The sequence below is a fragment of the Bombina bombina genome, chromosome 4 (genome assembly GCF_027579735.1).
Source record: "Bombina bombina isolate aBomBom1 chromosome 4, aBomBom1.pri, whole genome shotgun sequence".
Lineage (NCBI taxonomy): Eukaryota > Metazoa > Chordata > Amphibia > Anura > Bombinatoridae > Bombina > Bombina bombina.
The window spans coordinates 455,523,335-455,549,926 of record NC_069502.1 but is presented as its reverse complement, the minus strand read 5'-3'; the positions used below and the strand labels follow the sequence as shown (position 1 = coordinate 455,549,926).

Genomic DNA, 26,592 nt, shown 5'->3' with positions numbered 1-26,592 from the left:
CAACTCCTTTTGCTCCCGTATAACAGATACTAAAATTGATCCCATAACAATATCAGATCATGCACCAGTCTCCTTACAAATAGACACTGATATTTCACACAAACGAGGACATAGATGGAAATTCCCGACACATCTGTACCATGACCTTAACTTGCGCAGGCACCTAATAGGAGAGTGGTTGGTGTATGGGGACCTCAACGCCGAACATGTGAATAATATTTCACTTTTCTGGGAAACGGCAAAAGCAGTCCTGAGGGGGGTGGTGACAGCATATGCAGCCAAAGTTAGGAAAAAATGTAGAGCAAGAGGGGAACTCCTTCTGAGGCAATTACTAAATGCCAGAAACAAATACTTGCGTAATCCCACCACACAGAACAGACTCAAATATAGAAAGACCAAAGACCTTAGAGACACCTACCTCATCCAAACCACGATCTCCGCTCAAAACCGCTCACAGGCCAAATTTTATAGGTATGGAAACCGTACTGGGAAACTATTAGCAAGACTCACTAAGTTACATAGGAAACCTAACAACATCTTAGCCATTAAGGACAAAGACAACATACTCACCCAAGACTCAGAAATACAACAAGCATTCACCTCATACTACTCGAACTTATATGACTCACAAGACATTGACCCAGGAAAGAAAGAACAATTCTGGAGAGACTTGATACTGCCACAGCTAAGCGAAGACCACGTACATAAACTCAATGCTCCAATCCAACCATTAGAAATCACCAAGGCTATCGATTCACTCCCCCTAGAAAAATCCCCAGGGCCAGATGGCCTTCCTGGAGAATTCTATAAAATGCTTAGTACAGAAACTGCAGACACCCTAGCCCTACTATTTAATGCAATTCTAGAAGGGAAAGCAAATTTGTCCAACAGATTTGCAGAGGCAAACATTACGGTCCTTCCCAAACCTGACAGAGACCCATTGTTAACGGCATCCTACAGGCCAATCTCCCTGCTAAACTCTGACTACAAATTATTCACGAAAATACTGGCCAATAGATTAGCAGAAGTCCTTCCCCTCCTAATTCATGAAGATCAAACTGGGTTCGTAAAAGGGAGGTCAGCAGTAAAAAACATGAGAAAATTACAACTGGTATTAACACATTTTTGGGAGCAGGAGGGAGGAAACAGGCAGAAGAGTGCGGGGGAGGCATGTTTGATCCTAGTAGACGCAGAAAAAGCTTTCGATAAGATACTATGGGACCATTTATTTACCACCCTTAAAAAATTCGGACTGAAGGGATCCTACATGAGAGCTATTGAGACTATTTACAGTACCCCCCAAGCGGCGATTTTGATAAATGGGTCACCATCAAAATTATTTCCCCTTAGAAGGGGAACAAGGCAGGGGTGCCCGCTCTCACCACTTCTGTTTGACCTAGCGCTTGAACCACTGGCGATTAAGATTAGGAAGGAAGCAGAGGGATTGACCATAGGCGGAGACACCATACACCTGTCGCTCTTTGCCGACGACATGGTGCTGTACACAGAAAACCCCAGAGAGAACATACCTAAATTATTGACGATGATAGCTGAGTTTAGTGACATATCAGGATACCGGATAAACAAGGACAAATCAGAGCTATTATGGCTACTAAATAGGGACCCCAACACACCATTGGAAGATAACTTTAAAGTAATTACAAACACGTTTAAATATCTAGGCATTAAACTAACAAGAGATCCCACCCAATGGTATACAATAAATTTCAAACCATTATTGCAGAACCTCAAACAAATGCTCCTGAATTGGACGCCATTGCCACTGACCCTGACAGGAAGGATAGGGCTGATAAAGATGACCCTGTTCCCCAAACTTCTCTACACCCTACAAATGCTGCCAGAGCTACTTCATAAGCAAGATCTCAAGACACTAAATAGAGACATTTTAAATTTCATTTGGAGGGGGAAAAAACATAGAATCAGCTACCAAAAGCTAACATGCCAACCAGAGCAGGGGGGGTTAGGACTCCCCAACATAGAATATTACAACTGGGCAACCCTTTCAAAATATGTGATGGATTGGCTAGTGGATGGGGGACACTTTACTAACAAGTCGCTGGAGACAGCATTTATTAAACCATGGTCGCTTAAAATGCTCCCACACATGAACAGGGCACAGGTAGAGCCCATTCTCAGGGGGGCGGGCCTTTTTAGCAATCCAATAAAGGCTTGGTGGAAGTTATGTGGGACTCTCGGAGTCTCACATGGTAGTACAATTTACTTGCCCCTGGGGGGCAACCCAGATTTCCCCGCAGGATTTACCACTAAACCATTTAAACAATGGGAGAAATGGGGGGTAACAACCCTAAAACATGTCTTATCAGGTAACGGGTCCACAGTCAGACCATTTATAGAACTGCAGAACGACTATGGCATACCAAACTCCCACCACTTCGCCTACCTACAGGTAAAACACTACGCGCAAGGTCTACTGAAAGCCGGTAATATGATGGAAATAGACTGTGACATTTATAAACTCTTAAGGTTGACAAAGGGAGGGGTGACCTCCATCTCACATACCTACAACACGCTCCAATCCAAAGTACATAAAGCCAATATCGCACATTTACAAGCTGCCTGGGGGAACCTGGTGGGACATGACATCACAGATACATGTGTGGCGCAGAGCTTTGTGGAGGTGAGGGAGGCATCGCTCTCAAATGACATAAGAGAATCCCACACCAAACTAGTCCACAATGCATACATAACCCCCAAAATATTCCACAAGTGGAAGAGTGATACATCAGGGCTGTGCCCGAAATGTTCCAACCCTAACCCAAACATTACTCACATGATATGGAACTGCCCGAAACTAACGAAATTCTGGGGCATGGTGCAGAGGTGGGTGGAAACATGCACAGGGGAAAAAATTCACTTATCAAACGAGTCAGTGATATTTCTAAACCATCAAACGAAAATACCGAGACACACAAGATTCATAAACAATGTAATTCTACTCACTAGAAAACTCATCTTGCAGCACTGGATGTCACAGGCATCACCAAGCCTAACACAACTCAAAAACACCCTGAGAAAACAAATGATTTATGAGCAACTGGACACTCAGGGAGACATAACACGCAGAACAAAAAATTCATAACCAAATGGGAACCCTTCATTACCACTTTAGACACAGCGAACCAAAAACAAATAATCTATCCATTCAAAGACACAGAATACATACTGAATGCACAACTGCATGGGAAATGGAACATATTTACCTAAAAGACCAGAACTAGCAACCATGACTGGTGGCGGTACAGGGACAGACACATAGAGGAACCTGGGTGGCACCCGGGGGGAGGTCCAGGAATAAGGTAAGCTCTGAGGAGGGAGGGGAACTGGTAGGATGGATATTAGAAGAATGAGATAGAATCAGATTAAGTATCCAGTAGGTATGGTACCAACATGTTATCCTGCATATCAAGAACTGATTTTTGTTATAATCCACCTTAGTGAGTGGAGATAGCAATTGGGTGGGGAGTGAGAAGTAGACCTAAAAGGGATGGAGAACGGATCTCCAAGGAAAAATACTGGAAAACTGAGATGCCAATGTATTGAATAGACATGTCATCATACTGTATTTAGCTGAATGACTCTGTAATTTTAGATGTTTGTCTATGTACTTGGCATTGAAAAATAAAATATTTAAAAAAAAAAAAAAAAAAACCCCTCCCACCTAACCCATACCTCAGTCTAACGTATAGCCAAGCAAGTGAGCTAAGAAAAAGGACCATAAAAGGAGCAGGGAGGAAAAAAATGTACTGAAGAAAAAACTAATCCCAGAAAAACATAAGTGTGGGGTTTGTGGACTCACCACCATGAAAGAAAATAATAATTTATTAGGTAAGCATAAATTATGTCCACAATCCTTACTGTTGGGAACTAATAACCAAGCTGTGGAGTCCATGAGTAATAACATAAAGGGGGTATTTAAAAACATCTTTTTCCACAACCCAATTTTTTTTTAAAATGCACTTAAAACCAGCAAACAGGCATAAAAATCAAACTGAGACCCCTGCCTTAAGAACCTTTCTACTAAAGGCTGCTTCAGAAGAAGCAAAAACCAAAAAATGGTAGAATTTAGTAAAGATATGTAAAGAAGACAAAGCAGCTAGCTTGCAAATTTGATCAACTGAAGCCTCATTCTTAAAAGCCCAAGAAGTGGCAACTGACCTAGTAGAATGAGCAGTAATCTGCTGCGGTGGATGCTGACCAGCCTCCAAATAAGCTTTGTGAATCAAACGTTTTAACCAAGAGGCTAAAGAAACAACAAAGGCCTTCTGATCCTTTCTAGGACCAGAAAAAAAGAGCAAACAATCTGAAAGTTTGTCTAAAATCCTTAGTAGCATCAACGTAATATTGCAATGCCCTATCATCCAAAGATCTTTCAGAAGCATTCTTAGGATTAGGACACAAAGAATCAATAAGCTCTCTGCTAAAGTTATCTGAAGAAACAACCTTAGGCAAAAAATTAAATGACGTCTGTAAAACAGCCTTATCCTTATGAAAAATCAGATAAGGGGGTTTACAAGAAAGAGCAGATAATTCAGAAACTCTTCTAGCAGAAGAAATAGCCAAAAAAATAACGCTTTCCAAGAAAGTAGTTTAATGTCCAATTTATGCATCGGTTCAAAAGGAGGAGATCTTTCAGAAGCATTCTTAGGATTAGGACACAAAGAATCAATAAGCTCTCTGCTAAAGTTATCTGAAGAAACAACCTTAGGCAAAAAATTAAATGACGTCTGTAAAACAGCCTTATCCTTATGAAAAATCAGATAAGGAGGTTTACAAGAAAGAGCAGATAATTCAGAAACTCTTCTAGCAGAAGAAATAGCCAAAAAAATAACGCTTTCCAAGAAAGTAGTTTAATGTCCAATTTATGCATCGGTTCAAAAGGAGGAGCCTACAAAACCGTTAACACCAGGTTAAGATTCAATGTTGGAGAAATAGGCTTGATAACAGGTTTAATATAAACCAAAGCCTGAAAAAAATATGAACATCAGAAAATTAGCAATCTTTTTGTGGAACAAAAGTGAAAGAGCAGAAATCTGCCTTTTCACAAAACTGGCAGATAGGCCCTTATCTGGACCATCCTGCAAAAATTGCAAAATTCTGCAAGAATGCCAGGAAAAACAATGATTTATACACCATGAAATAAAGGCCTTCCAGGCCTTGTGATTGATTTTCCTAGTTACAGGCTTACAAAAGCCTGAATCAGTGTTTCAATCTCAGAATCAAAGAAACCCCTATGTCTAAGGACTAAGCAGTCATCAGAACACTGCTCTAAAAGACTAGACAAGCAATAAGTAAAATCAGCACCTACAATCAGCAATATAAATAGTTGGTCCCGAGAATATAACCTGCATTTAAAAAGGTCCTTCGAACTTTCTGTCTAAATGGTCCTTAAAAGAAGTACTGTCTACCAAAGGAATAGTAGTATGTTTAGCCAGATTGGAAATGATCCCATCCACCTTGGGGACTGTTTCCCATAAATCTAAATTAGCAGCAGGTAAAGGATATGGAATAGAAGAAGAGAGGCGCCACAAAACATAAAACAGTATTGTGTATCCAGGTAGGAGGATTCCCTACGTTTCAGAACCACCCCGTTGTACCAAATACTCACAGGGAAAGCGGCACCAAAATCGTGCCTCTATGCGCAGATCGGGACTGTTCAGAATCGCCCGATAGACACACCCAAGCTAGTATACGTCACTCCGTATCCACCAATCGGAAAACGGCAAGCTTCCACTGGTTCCGTATGGCTATGATCTGTACACACTACCACTGCAGGTAACGGATAGGATGGGAGTGGGGCGTATAAGGTCACTCTTGGCAAATTTGATGATGTGATGAAACAAAGACGCAGGACAGAGCAGGTAAAATAGTAGTCCGTATTTTATTATGTTTCATCACCACATCAAATTTGCCAAGAGTGACCTTATACGCCCCACTCCCATCCTATCCATTACCTGCAGTGGTAGTATGTACAGATCGTAGCCATACGGAACCAGTGGAAGCTTGCCGTTTGCCGACTGTCGATTGGTGGATACGGAGTGACGTATACTAGCTGGGGTGTGTCTGTCGGGCGACTCTGAACAGTCCCGATCCGCGCATAGAGGCACGATTTTGGTGCCGCTTTCCCTGTGAGTATTTGGTACAACGGGGTGGTTCTGAAACGTAGGGAATCCTCCTACCTGGATACACGATACTGTTTTATGTTTTGTGGCGCCTTCACAGCTCGAGATCCATCCGGAACAATATCGGGATTTCCATTGGGAGTGCGGCCATCTTTTAGAAGCTCTTCTGACTACAATCAACTTACCAGCATCAGCGCACCCTCTGAGGACTTTTCCATCCTCTCTACATAGGTAAAGGATATAACTTATTAGACCATTCCCTAGAGATCATGTCAGAGACAGCATCAGGGAAAACCTCAGTGTGATTTTTAACAATAGTCTTAAAAACTGAATTTAAACGATTACAATACTCATCAAAAACTTTAGGATCTTTAACCCCTAAAGTAATTGAGACCTTCTTTAAAAGAGAACAAATATGTTCAACTTAGAACACAAAACAGGAAATATCAGGTTCAACTTTAGATGAGGAATCCTCATCCCCAGAGGAAACTTCACCATCTGAAGACAAAACAGTATCCCTGGTCTCAGGGCACATAGTACTTGTAGAAGGTAAAATCTGAACTGACCTTTTACGCTTTTTTGAATGCGGGAGAGCAGCCAATGCTTCAGAAACTGCAGCCTTGAGGAAAAAATGTAATGGCACAAGGCACTACCTCCGCATTATCCTGTAATGAACAAACAGTAGGTGCATTAGTACCCAGAGAAACAGCATTTGATTGTTTTGATTGCATTAATAAATCTAAACATGGGCCACATAAATGAGTTGGAGAAGGCACTTCTGCTCTCTTACAATAAGCACAAAAAATCTGATTGATTTTTTTTTTTAAATCGTTGATCTTTATCCACCCTGTGTGAAATTAAGGTTAGGGGTGAAAGAGGAACTATAGGGCCAGGTGACAAAGACGAAGTCTGATATGGCTATCGGGTGACAGAGGGGATGTTGATATATGGCTAACATAGTGACTGCAGAGCCATGAATCCAATCTGATGTTTGATCTTTATTACTTTATTATTATTATGTAATGATTGTTCATTACTTTTACAGTTTATACAAACAATAATGCTTGCACACATGGTCATATTATAGTATTACTTTGGCACAACTCTCATAAAAAGGTTGCCAGATGCGGCTCTTGAGCTAGTGAGGCCTTAGGCAAGGCTCAAATATGAGGCCCCTCGTCATAAAACAAAATGCAAAAATCAACCAAATAAATATGAATCGCTCCAAATTTCCCAGAAATCTGTCCTTATGTGCATTAAAGTTCACCCAAACCTTTTGTATAGGTTTCGGCAAATATTCAACCTGAATTAATTCCCAGTTCCCAAAATATGTTATCAGTGTCACTAGTACCACTAGACATAAAACAATTTGAGCACAAACCTAAATATAAATGTTGCAGGGGTAAAGGTAGAGAATCTCATCTTCGTCTACTTATTCCTATATTTTATTTTTATTTTTTTATTTTTATTTTAATTCTTCTTTACCCCATCTGGTGCTTTGTTCTACATTGAGTACATTGTTATTGATATAACTTAAAACATTTAGTTTATTCCAAATTAACAAGTGGCATTATAAATGAAAGCAGTCGTGTTCTGTACTTGTATATTGAAGCCAAAGAAAATAGAACTGTGAGCACAATGTTATCTATATGACACACATGAACTAGCACTGTCTAGCTGTGAAAATGCACTTAGATAAGAGACGGCCTTTAAGAGCTTAGGAATTGGCATATGAGCCTACCTAGGTTTAGCTTTCAACAAAAGAATACCAATAGAACAACACAAATTTGATGGTAAAAGTAAATTGGAAATAATTGCTATCTGAATCATGAAAGTTTAATTTTAACTAGAATGTCCCTTTAATATAGAACAAGTTTGCTACAGTGTTCGAAATATTATAAGAGTAAAACGCAATCGCAATATAATGGAAATATCAATATTGCAAACTCACAATTGCATTCTTAAAATAAGTTAAAAAAAATACCTAAGGACATAATACAGGATTTGTACAATTACACCTTAAGTTTATATACATATTCTAACATTATACAATATATATATATATATATATATATATATATATATATATACACATTAACCAATGGATATATATAAATATACATCATATACCCACAATCCTCCTGCTTCTATAGGTGTAATATTGATATGTTTAATTCACTATTGTATTGGAAGAACAGGGGTTGAGTTTCTGTTGACACATGTAAATTGTAATGTCATACAGTACTGTGTAAAGGGATCATTTACATTACACCTTCAATGTCGGTGGAGATGCTGCTTTGAATATATCGCCAGAATCAGAGAAGTATCGCCACCCACTGAAATGTATGGTAAAACGCCTCTTAGCGGCGCTGCCCTTAAACTTTAAATTTAAATATTACTATCAGCCCTTTTGAATATTTTGCCGACTTTCTCAACATCGCAATGGATCCCTTTTGAATATCCCATCGCCTTGTGGCACTTTCGACCATCAGGGCCTGGGACTTCCAAGTTACTTTTTCTTATAGCATTCAGTGAGTTCAGTCCCTGTGAAGTCTTCACTATAATTTCTCTCCAAACAGGAGAATAATATTTTATCAGGCCCATAATCAAAATAGTCATATTAAATTCTTACACAATTAGATATGATGCCTTTTGACTTAGTAAATGTGGTAGCACAAAATGCTAAAGGCTTAAACGGGCCATGAAATCCAACATTTTTCAGATTGAGTATGTGATTTTAAGCAACTTTTCAATTTCCTTGTATTATGACATCTGCTTTATTCTCTTGGCCCACGTTAGGGCCAAAACGCGTAGAAGGGAATTGCTTGAGCTTCCTAAATTGGTAAGCCTTACTCCAATATAGGGCTGGATTGTTACTTGCGATATTACACTATGTTGTTTTTTCTTTTTACAGGTTTTTTCACTAAGGAATCTATTAAGGATAACATGGACACGATTTCCTATTATCATTTTTCATTATTTTTTACTTTTATTTTTATCATTTTTTTTCTGTTGGGACACACATTAGGAATTTCACCTAGAAAGTTCACATCACGTTGAGGGACAATCTTTTGTGCACATTCGCTTATATTGACAACTCTGGGACATTATATATTGAACTTCCATTTTCACTTTTGTTATATGTATTATGTTTTAACTGATAGTGTACCCTACTTTTATTTACTGTTATTTATTTAAGATGTCTAAATGTTTTAGATAATAAATTGTTATAGACTTAAAGGGACATGGAATCCAAAAAAAAATATTTCAAGATTCAGATAGAGAATACAATTTTAAACAACTTTCTAATTTACTTCTATTATCTTGGTATCATTTGTTGAAGGAGCAGCAATGCTCTAATGGTTTCTAGCTGAACACATGGGTTAGCCAATCACAATCAATAAATATATGCAGCCACAAATTAACAGTTAGAACCTACATTCTCTGCTGCCCCTGAGCTTGCCTAGATAAACCTTTCAGCAAAGCATAGCAAGTGAAGGAAGCAAATTAAATATTCTAAGTAAATTGGAAAATTGTTTAAAATTGTATTCTCTATCTGAATCATGAAAGAAAATGTTTGGGTTTCATGTCCCTTTAAAGGGACAGTAAACACCAGAATTTTTGTTGTTTAAAAAGGTAGATAATCCCTTTATTACCCGTTCCCCAGTTTAGCATAATCAACAGTTATATTAATATACTTTTTACCTCTGTGATTACCTTTTATCTATGCCTCTGCAAACTGCCCCCTTATTTCAGTTCTTTTGACAGACTTGCATTTTTAGCCAATCAAGCTCAATGTTATCTATGTGAAACACATGAACTAACGCCTTCTAGTGGTGAAAAACTGTCAAAATGCTTTCAGATTAGAGGCGGCGGCCTTTAAGGTCTAAGAAATTAGCATATGAACCTCCTAGGTTTAGCTTTCAACTAAGAATACCAAGAGAACAAAGCAAAATTGGTGATAGAAGTAAATTGGAAAATTGTTTAAAATTACATGCCCTATCTGAATAATTAAAGTTGTTTTTGGACTAGACTGTCCCTTCCTATCTATCTATCTATCTATCTATCTGGTACTTGTAAAGGGCAAAATAATCACCCGTGAGGGTCTCAAGGTGCTAAGGGAGGTCGAAAAGAGGGGGGGGGGGCTAAGGGGCGACGATTTTGTCAAATAGCCAGGTCTTGAGGTCATTCCTGAAGTTAGTGAGGGAGGTGGAGTGTCTGAGGTGTATCAGGAGGGTATTCAATGTCTTTGCTGCCATATAGGAGAAGGATCTTCCTCCAGCTGTTGTTTCCCTGATGCAGGGGATGACTGCGAGTGCTTGGTCGGCGGATCGGAATTGTCTGGAGGGGGTGTAGAAACTGACGTGGTGGTTGATGTATTCGGGACCGATGTTGTGGAGGGCCTTGAATGCATGGGTTAGGAGCTTGAAGGTGATTCTCTTGTTGATGGGGAGCCAGTGCAGGTTCCTTAGGTGTTCGGTTATGTGGCTTTGGCGAGGGATGCTAAGGATGAGTCTGGCTGAGGTTTTCTGGATACGTTGGAGTCGTTTTTGGAGCTTGATGTGGACCCGACGTAGAGTCGACTACTGATGAGGGCGTGGGTGACAGATTTTCTGGTTTCGGTAGGGATCCATTTGAAGATTTTTCGCAGTAGGTGGAGTATGTGAAAACAAGTCGAAGAGACAGTGTTGATTTGGTGGTCAATGAAGAGTGATGAGTCAAGGATAATGCCTAGATTTTGTGCGTGGTGTGTTGAGGTTGGAGGGTGTCCGAGGGCTGTGGGCCACCAGGAGTCGTCCCATGCGGATTCGGTGGGTCTGAGGAGGAGGATTTTGGTCTTGTCTGTGTTGAGTTTGAGACGGTTGTCACCCATCCAGGTGGAGATTGCTGTCAGTCCTTAATGGACGTTTTTTCTTGGTGGTGGCGGGGTCTTGGGTGAGCGAGATGATTAACTGGGTGTTGTCTGAATAGGAGACGATGTTGAGGTTGTGTCTTCAGACAATGGCGGCGAGAGGGGTCATGTAGATGTTGAAGAGGGTGGGGCTGAGTGAAGAGCCTTGGGGTACGCCGCAGCTGATTGCTGTGGGTTTGGAGGAGAAGGGCGGGAGACTGACTTTCTGGGTTCTGCCGCGGAGGAAGGAGGTGATCCATTCCAGGGCCTTTTTGCGGATGCCGGCGTCGTGTAGGCGGGTGAGGAGGGTGTTGTGGGCTACAGTGTCGAATGTAGCTGAGAGGTCTAGGAGGATGAGGGCAGCGGTCTCTCCTTGGTCGAACAAGGTGTTGTTGTCATCTGTGGCGGCAAGGAGGGCGATCTCTGTGATTGCTCCTGAAACCGGATTAGGAGGGGTTCAAGATGTGGTCAACAAGTTGTGCGTTGATGGCCTTCTCGATTACTTTGGCTGGAAAGGGGAGTAGAGAGATGGGGCGGTAGTTTTTAGGATCTTTGGGGTCTGCCGTGGGTTTCTTCAGCAGGGGTTTCAGCTCTGCGTGTTTCCAGTCTACTGGGAAAGTTTTGGTTTTTATGGAGCCGTTGATGGTGCGGCAGAGTTCGTGGACGAGGGTAACGCCCCGCTTTGTTGAATATGTGGTGCGGGCATGGGTCTGAGGGTGCTCTGGAGTGGATTGATTTCATGATTCTGAGTGTGTCCTCCATGGTGAGGGGGATCCAGGTAGTCCGTGGACGGTGGAGGGTTTGGGTGGGTTGGTGGTGAAGGGTGAGTTTCTTATTACATTTGCATATTTTTAACCACTTTAGCCTCTTTGGCGTTCCCTCTGTCTGGATTATTGCATATTTTGAAAGGTTTTAGGGACTTTTTTTGGGAGCTTGTGGTTTCATAGGTGTAGGCGCTGTAATTACCAAACTATACACTTTATTCTCTTGGTATTCTTTGTTGAAGCAGCAGCTATGCACTACTGGGAGATAGCTGAACACATCTTGTAAACTAATTTACTTCCATTATTAAAATGTGCACAATCTTTTTATATCCTTCTTTCTGAGGCACCAGATCCTACTGAGCATGTGCATGTGTTTTGTGATTGGCTGATGGCTGTTACATGATACAGAGGGAGGGAAAATGAAATAACTTGGAAATTTGAGAGGAACTAAAAAAAAAAGTGTTATGCTTTAAAATAGCACTAGGCAGTGTTTTCCCCTTTGCTCTTTAACTTAATTATGGAAGTGTTGGGAGCACATATTAAACAAATTATATGGAAGTAGGTCCTAGTCAGTTTAAAGTGTCTTCAAGCAATAAAGGTGGATTTGGGAAATTTGGCATATAAACATATTCTTATAAACAATTTGATATCAGAGGTTCCAAATAATTTAATTAATTATTAATTAATTATTAATTAATTTCACAAAGTAATTTATCTAATTTGTATAAAATTTACCCTTACAAATCTCAGGACAGGTCCTTGACTAACTTGGAGATAGCCTTGTCTCCCGAGCTTGATAGACACTTAGATCTGACTTGCAATATTGAACATGATCTCCATAGCTGGAGAGACAAACCTCTCTTCTCACAGGTGATTAGAGACTCACTGGCGTTCTCCTGCAAACTAATAGGGAAATCTGAGCCGTGCACTTTACTGTTCTTTTTCACTAGATGGGAACAGGAATAAGAACTGGACGTAGAGGGTAAAACATGGGGTATTATTTGCCACACTAGAAGGCCCTGAAGTGAAGACTTTAATGGTGATTTTCTGTAGTATTTTTTAAATTAGGTATTATTTGCACAGGGCTTTTTGTTGTTTTTATTTTTTCTTCAATTATGAACATATGATCTACTTTAACCTTTGATAAAACTTTAAAACAATTGAAATAACTGGCTAATTGTACCCAAGATTGGCTTTTTAGCTAGTTATGCGCCAAGCCCTAGCCATATCTTGCTTTTCCTTACCTTGTTAGCAAGCTCCTGAAGGAGAGACAAGTCATTGGCTCTAGACATCTTCAGGGAGTTCAGTTCTGCCTGTTTCTCTTCTGTGTCCTTATCATACTTGTCCATCCAGTATTCCAGTTTTTCCTCTAACTCCTAATACACATGAAGAAAGAGTAATTATTTATTTCTTAAAGGGATAGTAAACACCAAAAATGTTATTGCTTAAAAAGATAGATAATCCCTTTAATTACCATTCCCCAGTTTTGCATAACCAACACTGTTATAGAAATATACTTTTTACCTCTGTAATTAACTTGTATCTAAGCTTCTGCTGACTGCCTCCTTATCTCAAATCTTTTGACAGACTTGCATTTCAGGCAATTATTTTTGACTCTTAAATAACTTCATGTGCATGAGCACAGTGTTATCTATATGAAACACATGAACTAACGCCATCTAGCTGTCACATGCATTCAGATGAGAGGTGGCCTTCAAGGGCTTAGAAATTAGCATATTAGCCTACCTAGGTTTAGCTTTCAACTAAGAATAACAAGAGAACAAAGCAAATTTGATGATAAAAGTACATTAAAAATTTGTTTAAAATTACATGCCCTATCTGAATCATGAAAGTTTAATTTGGACTTTACTATACCTTTAAATTTAATGTTAGGTTGTCTATCATTCTCCTCAGCAACCAATAGCACTGAAAATACCAGTGAAGCACAGCTGACCTTTTTTTTTCAAGATAATTTGTATTGAGGTAATCAGGCAAACATTGCAGATATACATGTGATACACATCGTTCAATACAAGCGTTTTACAGGTTCATAAAGGAAAAACAATGATACCACAGAATGTACTGTCTGGAGCGGCTCAATCAAAATATTCTAAAAACGAAACATTACTAGAGCCTAAACACTTTAGAAAGCAATGAGTTACACATACAAAGATACACATAGAATAACCAATATTTAGTACATGAGTTTTACAAACTCAACATATGGCAAACATGAAAAGGAGAGAAAAAAAATGGTATCACAAAATGTATTGTCTTAAACAAAGCAGGACTAGAGCCCATGTACGTTAGGCAGCAATGTTTTTCGTACACAAAGGAAAACATAGAATATACTTTATTTTTTCTATTAAATATCAAATATGTTTCCCCCACACACTCTGAAGCCACTTTTGGACTTCCAGGCATGTAAAGATCACTCAATAGGAGGGATATTATTTAAGTTGTATAGATCACTTTTGGACCTCTGGGAATATAAGAAAACAATTGTATTCCCTTCTATAATAAATAACACATTAGGAAGGCTTATAGAAATCTATTAAACTATATAATGTTTTTTTCATAAGTAACTGTTAGGAATAAGATAATGTGTTAAATAAACTTCACCAGAACTTTCACCTCCTTAAACAAACTAAGGCCGCTCTTGGAACTTAAATCCTATAGGTATCACAACAACTTCAGGAGGATATCTGTCAGTATAGTGCCACTAAACTATATAGTATTAACTTATGCTGCACTAGACTAGAGGATATGAACCTACAACTAGAAAATGTCACTCCTGGGCCTCTATATATAACATAAAACAACATAGAAATATTATAAAACTATTTTAAGAAAGAAAATAAACTACTGTTAAGGAGTAGTATCTGATGCTGTTGTTATAGATATTACAGAGTTAACCTAAGCAGTCCTATAAGATTATGCACATAGATGGCTTCTCAAGTAAGTTGGTCTCAATCACCCAAAAGAGTGTGTAACGTGCATACATTCATATTAACAGTGATCTGAGGCTTATATGCTTATAATGAGATGCTGATATAGCTAGCCTCATTTGCCCAGATAGTATATACTTTGCATGCAGTCATATTATCTGTATGGTTAACTACTTCTAGAGTTCTGTCACTAACAGGCAGATCAAAAATATTATTATATAATTCTATATAGAAATGATCTAATCTGATTATGTGTAATTCAAGTACAACATGCTAATGATAACAGCTATGATTATGTACAGTGAGAAGGTATAAACATAATATGATATGCTAGGTCCGTTAGTGCCAACACATACATGCACAAGGAAGATTCAGACACAACTTGTTCTCATTCACTCAGGAGGTACATAACATGCAATCATTCAGTTTAACTGTGTGTTTGAGCTGCCTAAACTGTGATTAGACAAGCAAAGATCGTCCTACATACCAAGAGTTCAGTTAACTGTAGAAGGATAAAAGGTTCCATATGGTGGCATATCTGACCAGGATCATTATATGTATGGTGAGGAAAAGGTTTTCACTGAATGAAGCCCCCTAGAACAAAAGGGCTGAGTAACATGGCCATCTTATCCAATACGATTTTACAAGGAGATATGGTCACAAACTGGGTTAGGAAGTATGCAGGCACTGGCAGCTGTACAATTGAGTAGTAAGTGTCCTCTCTTAGGGTACATGCATAGGACTCTTCATTAAAGCAATTAGTCCCACACTTTTGTGCAGACAGTGTCCAAAGGTCTGTGACCAAGCATTCATTGTCAATGTTATGCTGTACCTCAATCTGCAAATTTCTCTTCTGGACAGCTACGTCCACCCCATTAGATCCCGCAATATATCTGAAGGATACGCGGGATTGCCAGCCACACTCCCCCCCCCGTATCGAAGAAGTGGAGGCCCACTTCATTTCCAAACGCACAGGGATTCCAGGGTAAATAAACTTCAACTCCTATATCATTAAATTGCTGTTTTTCAGGGGGCCTGTTTCCATGCTCCTCATGGAACTCTACAGCCCGGGCTCCCATCAGTGTCCGTCATGCCACGCCGCTGTAGCTGTTGCTAGGGATGCGGCACCTGCTGTTCTGCTTGTTGCCTAGGGGAAGTCGTCTCCTGTCTGTGTGCGGCGGTGACGTCATCGCCACATGCTCCCTCCGTTCTGAAGTCGGTCAGGATTTCCTGTGGTGTGAATCCTGGGCCTATGTAAGTTACTCACGTGCTACCTATCACTGCCCAAGTATAGGTGTTACTTTGTGTGCTCCTGGGTGTGATAGCTTACTGTATTCTGGATTGCCATATCAGTATTGAACTCTACCTGTCTGAATACTCTGCTTGCTTAACCCCTAAAGTACTGGATTGTCTCACTGCTATTGAACTCTGCCTGTCTGACTACTCTGCTTGCTTAACCCCTAAAATACTGGATTGCTTGTTGATGAACTCTGCTTGCTTGACTACTCTGCTTGCTTAACCCCTAAAGTATTGGATTGCCTCACTGTTGATGAACTCTGCCTGTCTGAGTACTCTGCTTGCTTAATCCTTTAAGTACTGGATTGCCATACTGTTGCCAAAACCTGCCTGTCTGACCATTCAAGTGGTTTACCTTTGGACTGCCTTACTGTTGCCAACACCTGCCCGCCTGACCATTCAAGTGGTTTACCTTTGGATTTCTTTACTGTTGCCAAACCCTGCCTGTATGACCTTTCTAGTGGTTTACCTTTGAACTGCCTTCCACTGATTCCCTGCCTGTTGCCGCCGCAGACTAGCCTGCCTTTGGTGAGTGCCGCTTACCTCATCTTGCTTACTTTCTCTGCTCTGGGATATTCCCTATCATTCCCGCTCGACGCCAGGATAAGAAGACTGCTGGCCGAGTTCGGTCTGATACTGGAATATCCCACAAGCATTACAGCGTCTTAAAAGACAGCTCCGGCAGCTCAGGAGCAGTAGAACCCAAAGTATCATTTTGTTCCTTTGTGTAGTTTATAAGTGTCTGCTCGCACCTATCTTGTAGTAGCTGTTGCGATGATAGCTGCCCCTCTGTTTTTTTGACAGGTAGTTTAGTAGATTCTGCTCTACCAGGCCTCAGTGCCTCTCTCTCCTCTACCTCCACCATTAAAATAAGGGCATCCAGCCGTTGGCACACTTTGTGTTCAAAAGCTTCACAAAGGTCTTGGAAAACTCGGCAGATATCCTCCATTATCTAAGTACACAAGTATAGCAGTTCCAAAGCAACTGCTGAAACCGGGTTACCAGGGGGGTATCAGGATCCTAGTTTTAGGCCGCCACCATAGGCCTTGATGGTCCAGAACAGAGCTCTTACAGCAGTCTTGGCCCTGTGAGGTGTAATAGATAGTAGAGCTCTTGTTTTCTAAAGTAGATGATGCTGTATGTCAGAGATATTCGACGGATATCCTAAACATCTCCTAGAGCTCCTTTTATTGCGGCCATACTCTGTCGCTGCCCAGACACCCCCCTTTTTTTTTCCTTTTAATATGACGTTTTGACATTTTTATTACGGACCATGTGTGCCTCTTAACTACAGAGATTTGTTTGCAGTGTTGGTTGTAAAGCCATGCTATATACTGGGCTAGCATGGGCTACATCTACCCCCTACAATGTTATCATATGGAATTAAGATAATCTTGTTATTGCCATGTTTTAAAAATTTAATGTGTATGGATTGATGTCTATGTATCACAGGTTCCCACTACCTGGTTCACAACCGTTATAATTTTTTTTTAACAATATAATATATTGAAGCATTTCTTGAAGCCATCCAACTGCACAGCTGTCCATGATGTAAAGGGGCAATCCTTGGTTCCTCTATTCACTCCTTGGTAAACTATACCACTATTGTTTTAATTGGAAAATGCCTTTCTGTGCCAGGTGGAGATAAATAAATAGGGTAATATGCAACACTGTCATTATGGGCAGCATCATCAATAACCACCTGGCACATAGAGGCTCGTGGTGAGTACAGACAGCATTGGTAAAAACTATAGGAATACAATTATTTTTAGGGGAAGGTTGTGAAGGGCTTGATCACTAAAATGTGTGACTACCTTAAAGGAGTTAAGGGATAAAAAAACAGTGTTTAGAAGCCCTCCAAAGAAATTGTGATTTCTTCAAAATAATAAAAGCAGAAAATTAAGGCAGCATTTCCAAAGCCACGTCTCCAGATACCTTATATCCAGAGGTTTCTCTCCCAAACAGGACATCTTAAATGCAAACAAAAGAAGGTGGTAGAGGTAAATTGTAAGCTTTTACCCAAGCTAAAACAGCAATGAGCAATGATGCCATAGCTATGAAGGCTCTTACTTTGTTCTTGTCAGAAAGAACATGCCTGTCATTGTTTTTAGAGGTAGTCTACATTACATATGTGAGGGTGGGGGATGTGATCAGAAATGGATATTTATTAGTTCAATGCTAATTCTAAGATGGAAGGCTGATGGCAAAGCCGTGCTAGGTCTTTAAATATAATGAACAAACATTTGGTCATATGTGTTTCATAATTAGGAAGATTCTCATTGTAGTTCTTTCTAAATGTCTTGCATGCAAATGCTGAGATTTTGTATTGTCTTTTCATAGCTGGAGGGTGATCCTGGAATTAATCATATTTTCAGCCAAACTTGTATTTTATTGGGAGTAGAGTTTAGGACTTATTAAAGCATCATTGTCCTATTAGGTGAAAGCTTCACCTAGTTCACTACATAAAATTACTTTAAAGCTTATGAGTCCATGCTTGGATGCTTTCCTAGGAAAGTTATGATCAGTAATATCTAAATTAGTGTAAATTAGTCTCATCATGAGCTTCAAAATGGGTGAAGCATGATCTTCAATGTGTTCACTTAAAAATTCTAGCACCCTAGGATGGGGAGCAACCTTTTAGAATATTTTTAAGGCTGTGGGACACCAACAAAGTCTATGTTGAGGATAAAAAAATATTTGGAAATAGGATGATTGGTCTGGCACTTTCAGGATCATTTGAAAAATATTGCTGTAAAACTTTTTATCAGATTTCAGGGGGAGTAATCAAAAAGTTAGACAGATTAAATAGACAGGCTATGTTAGTTATAATCATTTGATGAAGAGATGAGGAATACTAAAAACCAATGGTGGCATCAGTCTGCAGTCAAAAGTTCAGTTTTTTCAGTTTGTTTCCATCTCAAAGATACAGGCACTCATGGTATACTGTTTCTGGGCTCTTAGCCCTTTTATTTTATGTGGATTTATTTCTGTTATTCTTGATTTTATATTTGTCTACATATAAATGTACATTTTTAATGTAATAGACTTCAGCTGCCATTTTCCAATGTAATTTATATAAACTTAAAGAGTTCAGAGATTGGTGAATATGTTTCCATCCACATAGGCATATTCAGCAGATTCCTTTAATATACTGTGCAGTTTTCTACCATTCTCTCTCATCATCTGTGTCCTTCTAAAGATTCAATAGAGCAGGTTCCTTGTTATTTCATAAAAGATTTATACTTGAGACAACTTTTATGAATCATTATCCATTGCAACATGCTAGCCTATGAGTTGAAGAAGGTGTCTATCCCATGGAGACTAAATGATATAAGATAAACATAAGGAAGAAACAGTTACTTAAAAGTATATAAATAGAGAGGTTCCGGTGGAGGAGGAGCTACATGCAGGTGCTGCACAGGTGCTGCACAGGTGCTGCACAGGTGCTGCTTAGCTCGTCTCTCCAGTCACTGGGAAATTGGTGGAAGGCTCCCGCACCAGCTCCAGGCTTTGGGGCTATTCCCCTGACAGATACCGCAGACCTACTCCAGAACCTCGCAGTGGCACGCCATCCCACTGTGCTGAGCCCCTTTGCTGGCTAATTGGTACTCCTGACTTCAGTTTGTGCCCACCGTCTATCTGGCTTTGGAAGCAATTTGAGGCTGTCGGTGCCTCAGCTGGCTGTTCCTGATCCTACTTTGAGGCCCCGCTACCCCTCTGAGGTCCAGCTCTCCCCCCCTCCGTGCGACTACCACCCCTGATTGAATTATCTTTATAACAACAAACTCGCAGCTTTCTCAACTTACCTGTTGCCCCTTTGGTCTCGGCGGGTCCCGTCGCCCTGGGCTCGCCCCTCCCCCTCCCCCACCGGTGCTGCGCGGGAGGGAGTTGGACTCGGACGGGCTGCTGGATCTGGCGTGTGGGCGCCTCTTCGCTTCGCTGCCCGCTTGGAGCGGAGCTATCCTCTCCCCCCCCACCGGTGCTGCGTGGGGGGAGTTGCCTGTGTTCTCTGTTTGGGGCGAAGGAACTCTGGTCCTGCTGATCTCGATTAGTCCTGCGGCGGCTCGGAATCGGAGGCCGCGGGTGGTAGGTGGACCAACAGCGCAGGAGGGGGTGAGTGAGTCTCTTCTAAAAAGTAGCGTGATATACACTGAACGGTAACGGTAAAAAACCGCAGAATTCACAAGAAGACACTGTTAGTATGGAACAATGCTGAGGCGGGATAGTTGAACTTGACACATAGAACTGATGACTGCATAAATTGAAGGGGCATTATAAGAAATCTCTACTTAAATTAAATGGACATATATCTGAGTTGGGGCATTTTTGAAATATCTCAGACTGAGAACACTACAAATTTCAGTTTGATAGACTGCCTAACGATCTGACTAGATCCATGTTCATATATGTTACAAGAGGACATTTTTAACACAGTGTAACATTGAAACAAGATAGCAAATACAGTTTTGTAGTTAAGTCTAATTGATGCACGTTGGACTGAGAATACTACAAAACCTTAATTTAACAGGTTGTTTAATGCTGTAATCAAACTTATGTTCTCATATGTTACTGGATTTGACTTTCCTTCTTTCTCCCTCCACCTCTCTGCTTCCTTTCTTTTCCTACCTTTTTTTTGCCTAAAACATAGGGTAATAATACAGATGGTTGTATTCCTAATCTCATTATGTGCTTAGTAATAGGGGTATAGGTAGTAACCCCTTACCCTGCAAAATAATTGCAGAAACCAATACAGCGCTAGATACATCACAGGGGTTAAAAAAAGGGGAAAAAAAGGGAAAAAAAAGGGGTGTTTAATTGAGATCCTGCACAGACCTAGAAAAAAGCTCTGCATATTACTACTGGCTCAAAAACAGTCTCATACATCCACTTTTTTTCTGTTTTTACTTAAAAGACTGAAAGTCTTTGACCACATTATATTGAAGACTATTGATTTATAAGAAAACAAATACAAATTTAGCACTGGGTAATAACCGTGAGACCTAGATCTTTGAAAGGTCTCATTTTGTAGTTCCCCCTAACATCAAAATATTTGAAAGTACTAGGATTTTGCCCTTTGTTTTTTTTTTTGTTTGTTTTTCCCCTCTCTCCCCTCCCCCGCTTAGACTCACAAACCACTTTACTCACACACTATAAATAAGATTCTCACACACACAGCTCTCAACCTTCAACTGACTTACTCCTAGCACTCACTTCCTTGACTGTTTGGCTTTTTTTCCTTTTTTTTTTTTTTTTTTTTTTTTTTTTTTAGGGGCCCTGCCTCATCCCACACAACACTGCACTCTTTCCCCTTTTCCATAAAATTTGTACCACAATTGGATAAATCCAATTGAAAGTTATCACTTGAATTGGTGCAATTATAAGCACCCCACGGCTCAATCACGTTGCACGGGCCATTTACTAATCTCCCACTTTGCTTTTCCCCTCTCACATTCCCATCTTTTTCTTTTCCCCTAGGAAATTTTTTTTTTTTTTTTTTTTTTTTTTTTTTTTTTTTTTTTCTCCAATTTTCACAAACTAGTATATGGATAAATTCCTTGGCATTCCCTATAAAACACCTTCACCAGGAATGGCAGGTAGACAGAGAGATAAGAAATCCAGGAACACACAGGACCCAGTGACTGACACTCAATTAATCTCAACAAGTACAGTTACATCTGAATTATTGAATGTCCAAAACTTAGTTGCCAATATCTCTGACGCTCTCTCCCCTAAATTCGACGCTCTAAGGATGGAGATTAAGCAGGATATTTCCTCTCTATCACAGGAAATTAGACAATTCTCCTCAAGAATGCAGGAGGTTGAACAGAGAGTATCAGATTTAGAAGATACAGTAGTAACACAAGGCACTAAGATGGATAGTATCAACAGCAGTAATCAAAAAACTCTTATGAGACTAGAAGATCTAGAAAACCGCAGTAGAAGAAACAACATTAGAATAATAGGCCTCCCAGAGGAGAAACAATATGAGGACTTAGCTTTTTTTGTTTCTGATACACTTAAGACAGCCCTCAAACTCCCACCCTTGTATAATAACATCCTGGTAGAGCGGGCCCATAGACTGGGTCCAGTACAGTCAGCCCAAAATCTCAGTAGGCCTAGACCTGTCATCATAAGACTATTGAATTACCAAGATAAAGTCTCTATTCTTCAATATTATCGTAAAACACAACCCCTCATCATTAATGGAGCTAAGATCCTCATATTTCAGGATTTCTCGGCTGAGACAGCCTCTAGGAGAAGAGATCTGGCACCTACATGCACTAAACTCATAAACGCTGGAATAAATGCAACTATATTATATCCAGCTAAATTAAAAGCAACTGTTAATGGAACAGTACATTTCTTTCTGGAGGCACACGCAGCCGAGAAGTTCTTCTCCTCTTTAAATTTATCAGCAACAGAGAATGCGGTCCCCACTTAGCCAGCATGGGCCTAATAATTTGGGATTGCCCCCACCCTGGGATTCATGGGGCAAATAGAGGTCATGTTAGGTATTACTCCCCCTCCCCCCCTTTTTTTTTTTTTTTTTTTTTTTTTTACCCCCCCTCTCCTCATCTCTCTCACTACCTCCTTAAGCCACAGGCGCCATTAATGATACAGAGAAATAGAAAAATTTAGGATAGTTTCATGGAATGTTGGAGGAATCTCCACCCCAATCAAACGAAAAACCATATTGACGCATCTAAGGAAATCCCAGGCTGACATAGGATTAATTCAAGAAACTCATCTTAATTCAGAAGAATCTAACAAACTCAAATCCTCATGGGTTAGAGAGGTATATTTTTCGCCAAGCATAGGAAAAAAAAGGGGAGTGGCAATTTTAATAGGGAAAAGAGCTCATCTTGAGGTGACTCACTGCGAACCCGACCCGGAGGGTAGATATGTCCTGTTGAAGGTAAAAATCGCCCAGGAAATCTATACAATTTGTAATATTTATGGCCCCAATACTTTTGATCCAGAATTCTGGAATAGAATTCAAACTAAGCTTCTTCTCTATAATCAGGGACTTCTAATCATAGGTGGCGACTTCAACATGGCACCGCATTGTCCGCTAGATAGACTTAGAGAAGCCATGAAGCAGAAAAAACAGAAAAAGGATAATTTAGAATTTAAAATGATTAAGAAAATAAAGCAGAATCTAGCACTATATGATATCTGGAGAAGCCAGAACCCTGACACACAGGAATTCACATGCCTTTCAAAGGCGCATAAAACCCTGTCTCGAATAGATCTATTCCTTGTGGATGAGCGACTGGGCGCTCTAAGAGCACATGCAGGTATTGCCCCTATATTGCTATCAGATCATGCTCCTATTAATCTAGACATTAATCTTGAACATCCAAGATTTAAATTCTCGCGTTTCTATTTCCCTTATTACCTAACAACGGACATGAAGTTTAAAACTCACCTCAGATCTAAATTTGAGGAATACCTCCACTTTAACTTAGAATACATCGATCACCCAGAATTATTCTGGGAAGCCGCTAAAGCGGTGCTCAGGGGTGAAATCTTAGCGTATAACATAACCCTGACTAAAAAACTGAAGGTAAGGGAGAGTGAGATACAAAAAGCACTAACCAATGCGTACAATAAATTTATGCTACATAAGAACCCATTAAACTGGTCGAAATATGTGCAAGCTAAGGAAGCCCGGGACACATTTGTTTTAACTCGACAAACACAAAAGGAGTTAAAAATCCAGGCTAAATTATACAGATTTGGGAACAAATCTGGAAAGATGCTGGCCAGAATGACCAGCAATGAGAAAAAGCAATCTCATATAGAAGAAATTCATGAAAAGGGTGAGCAAATTCTAAACTCAGACAAAATTACATCTATACTGGTGAAATATTATCAAGATTTATACTCATGTAAAGGCTACGACCATGACAAGGCAGTGGAATTCTGGAATAAGATTGAAAATCCAATACTGGTGGATGATGATATTAGCAGGCTCAACTCCCCTATATCAGCGCAAGAAGTGTCCGAAGCAATTGCAGGGCTATCTACAAATAAGGCAGCTGGTCCGGACGGCCTACCTAGTGAATTCTACAAAATACTATCTCCAGAAATCTCCCCGTATTTAATAAATCTATATAATGATTTTTACATGAATGGCAAATCACCTACATCTGCATTTTCTGCATCTTACACGACCTTGATTCTTAAGGAAGGGAAGGACCCAAGGCTCAAAGAATCTTATAGGCCAATAGCTTTACTTAATTCAGACTACAAGATCCTCACCTCTATCTTAGCAGCTAGATTACAGCAAATACTACCACAGGTGATCCATCCGGATCAAGCTGGCTTCTTGAATGGACGAAACTCCTCGGCAAAAATAAGGGAGGTAATACTTACACTAGAATATCTTGAAAGGGCCGCTCGGACGGGAGGGGAGAGAGGGGAGACGCTCATAGTACCAGATATGGCTATTCTTTCTATTGATGCAGAAAAAGCATTTGATTCTGTTACCTTCAGGCATCTCAATACATCCATGATAAAATTTGGAATCAAGGGCAAATTCCCTAAATTCGTGGAGAATCTTTATAAAAATTCAACTACACGGTTGATTATTAATGGCGGCATATCTTCATCTATAACTCTTGAAAGGGGAACCCGTCAGGGGTGTCCGCTCTCCCCCCTCCTGTTCAATGTGGCCATTGAGCCCTTAGCAATTATGATACGGCAAAATCTAGAAGGAATAAAGGTCTCAAATCATGAGATGAAAATTGGATTATACGCAGACGATGTACTTGTCTACATATCAAATACTAAAATCAATATTCCAAAACTTATGCACATAATAGATCACTTTGGATCCTTCTCAGGATATAAAATAAACCCATCTAAGTCAGAAATTCACTGGATCTGCAGGGATAAAAACTCCTGTACAGATAACCCCTTTAAAAGTATAACAGATTCATTTAAATATCTAGGAATAAACATTCCAGTGAACTCCGAAAAGTTATATGAATTCAATATACCCCCTATCATTAGGCAAATTAAAGAAAAATTGAGAACTTGGCAGACACTGCCTCTCTCAATTTCGGGCCGAGTGGCATTATTTAAAATGATTCTCCTCCCCAAATTGCTATATATACTTATGAATGTCCCAGTGATTCTTTTTGAGAGGGATGTAAGACTGATCAATAGCTTAATTAGTCAATTCTTATGGCAAGGGAAAAAAGCGCGAATCTCCCTTAATAAACTTTTTCTTCCAGGTGATCTGGGTGGCATGGCACTCCCAGACATTAGATTATACAATCTTATCTCTTTGGCACGAATAGCAAGTGACTGGATCCTATCTAAGGATTATATCTTAAATAATCAGCTTGAAATAAATATCTGTGATCCTTATTTACCCGTAGCACTTCTACACTCCCCTCCCAAAGAGTTACCTGCAGAAATTAAACGACTTAAATCGATTTCCAATCCTATTAAAGCTTGGTGGAAAATATCAAAACTTCTGCCTTATAATCCCAAGATTTCAAACTACCTCACCTTGATCGGGAATCCAAAATTTCAGCCTGGTCTGCAATCTGAGGTCTTTAATAGATGGCACAAGAATGGGTTAAATAAGTTGATCTTCTTGATAGACGATGATAGGAAGACTATTAAAACATTTGAAAAGCTAAAAGGAGAATATAATTTACCTAATAAAGATTTTTTTGCATACCTGCAGATTAGGCATTTTCTCTTGGAAACAACTAGAGAGACAGGGTGGTGCTGGAAATTAGGCAAACTTGAAAATTGGCTTACTTCTATCAAGGTGAATCGGATGACTATTACAGTCTGCTATCATCTCTTAAATATTAGTAGGGGCAACCAGAACCTAGTAAGGCTTGCCTTAACATGGACCTCATTGTCAGAATGGAACAGGGTCGACTTGAACACAATCCAGCAATCTATAAGTAAAGTAAAAAAAATAACACTATCAGCTACCTGGCGGGAAGCACATATTAAAATCCTTCACAGGGCATATTTCACTCCGGCAATGGGTCGTAGGGTTCATAACTCAGGTTTTGACAAATGCCCTAAATGTTCACTCCCTGCAGCTGACATAGAACATATGTTCTGGTTTTGCCCAAAAGTGAGAACTATGTGGTGCAAGTTAGAATATTGGCTAAATAAGGTGCTGAAAATCCCTCCTGTAATCTTTACCCCACATCAAATTATATTCTGTATAGACAATCAAACCAAATGTCACCCTAATGATAAATTAATATCTATCTCCATATTAGCTACTAGATACCTAATATGTAAAAAATGGAAAATGCGCTCAGTACCTAGCGTGTCCGAAATTCAGAACTGCTTAAAAAAACAATGTCTTCTAGAGCAAAAGGACACAGACATAAATAATGAAGATGATATAAGAAATTTCTTTAACAAATGGGCAGCATATATTAAATCACTCCCTGAAAATGAAAAGGAATATATGATCTTCCCTTTCCAAAACTCTGAATTAGTATTGTTGGGCATATGGTAGATAGGAGGTTGGGAGAGATGAGAGA

At 39.8% G+C, this 26,592-nt stretch overlaps 1 protein-coding gene across 1 annotated transcript in view; it reads right to left on the bottom strand.

The window, feature by feature from the left end:
* IQCG (IQ motif containing G) overlaps window positions 1-26,592 on the bottom strand; it is a 132,391-nt gene that overhangs the window by 67,379 nt on the left and 38,420 nt on the right. The window contains exon 7 of the mRNA XM_053710314.1: window positions 13,061-13,192. Within this exon, the coding sequence (XP_053566289.1) occupies window positions 13,061-13,192 (132 nt within the window). The remainder of the gene's footprint in view (window positions 1-13,060; window positions 13,193-26,592) is intronic.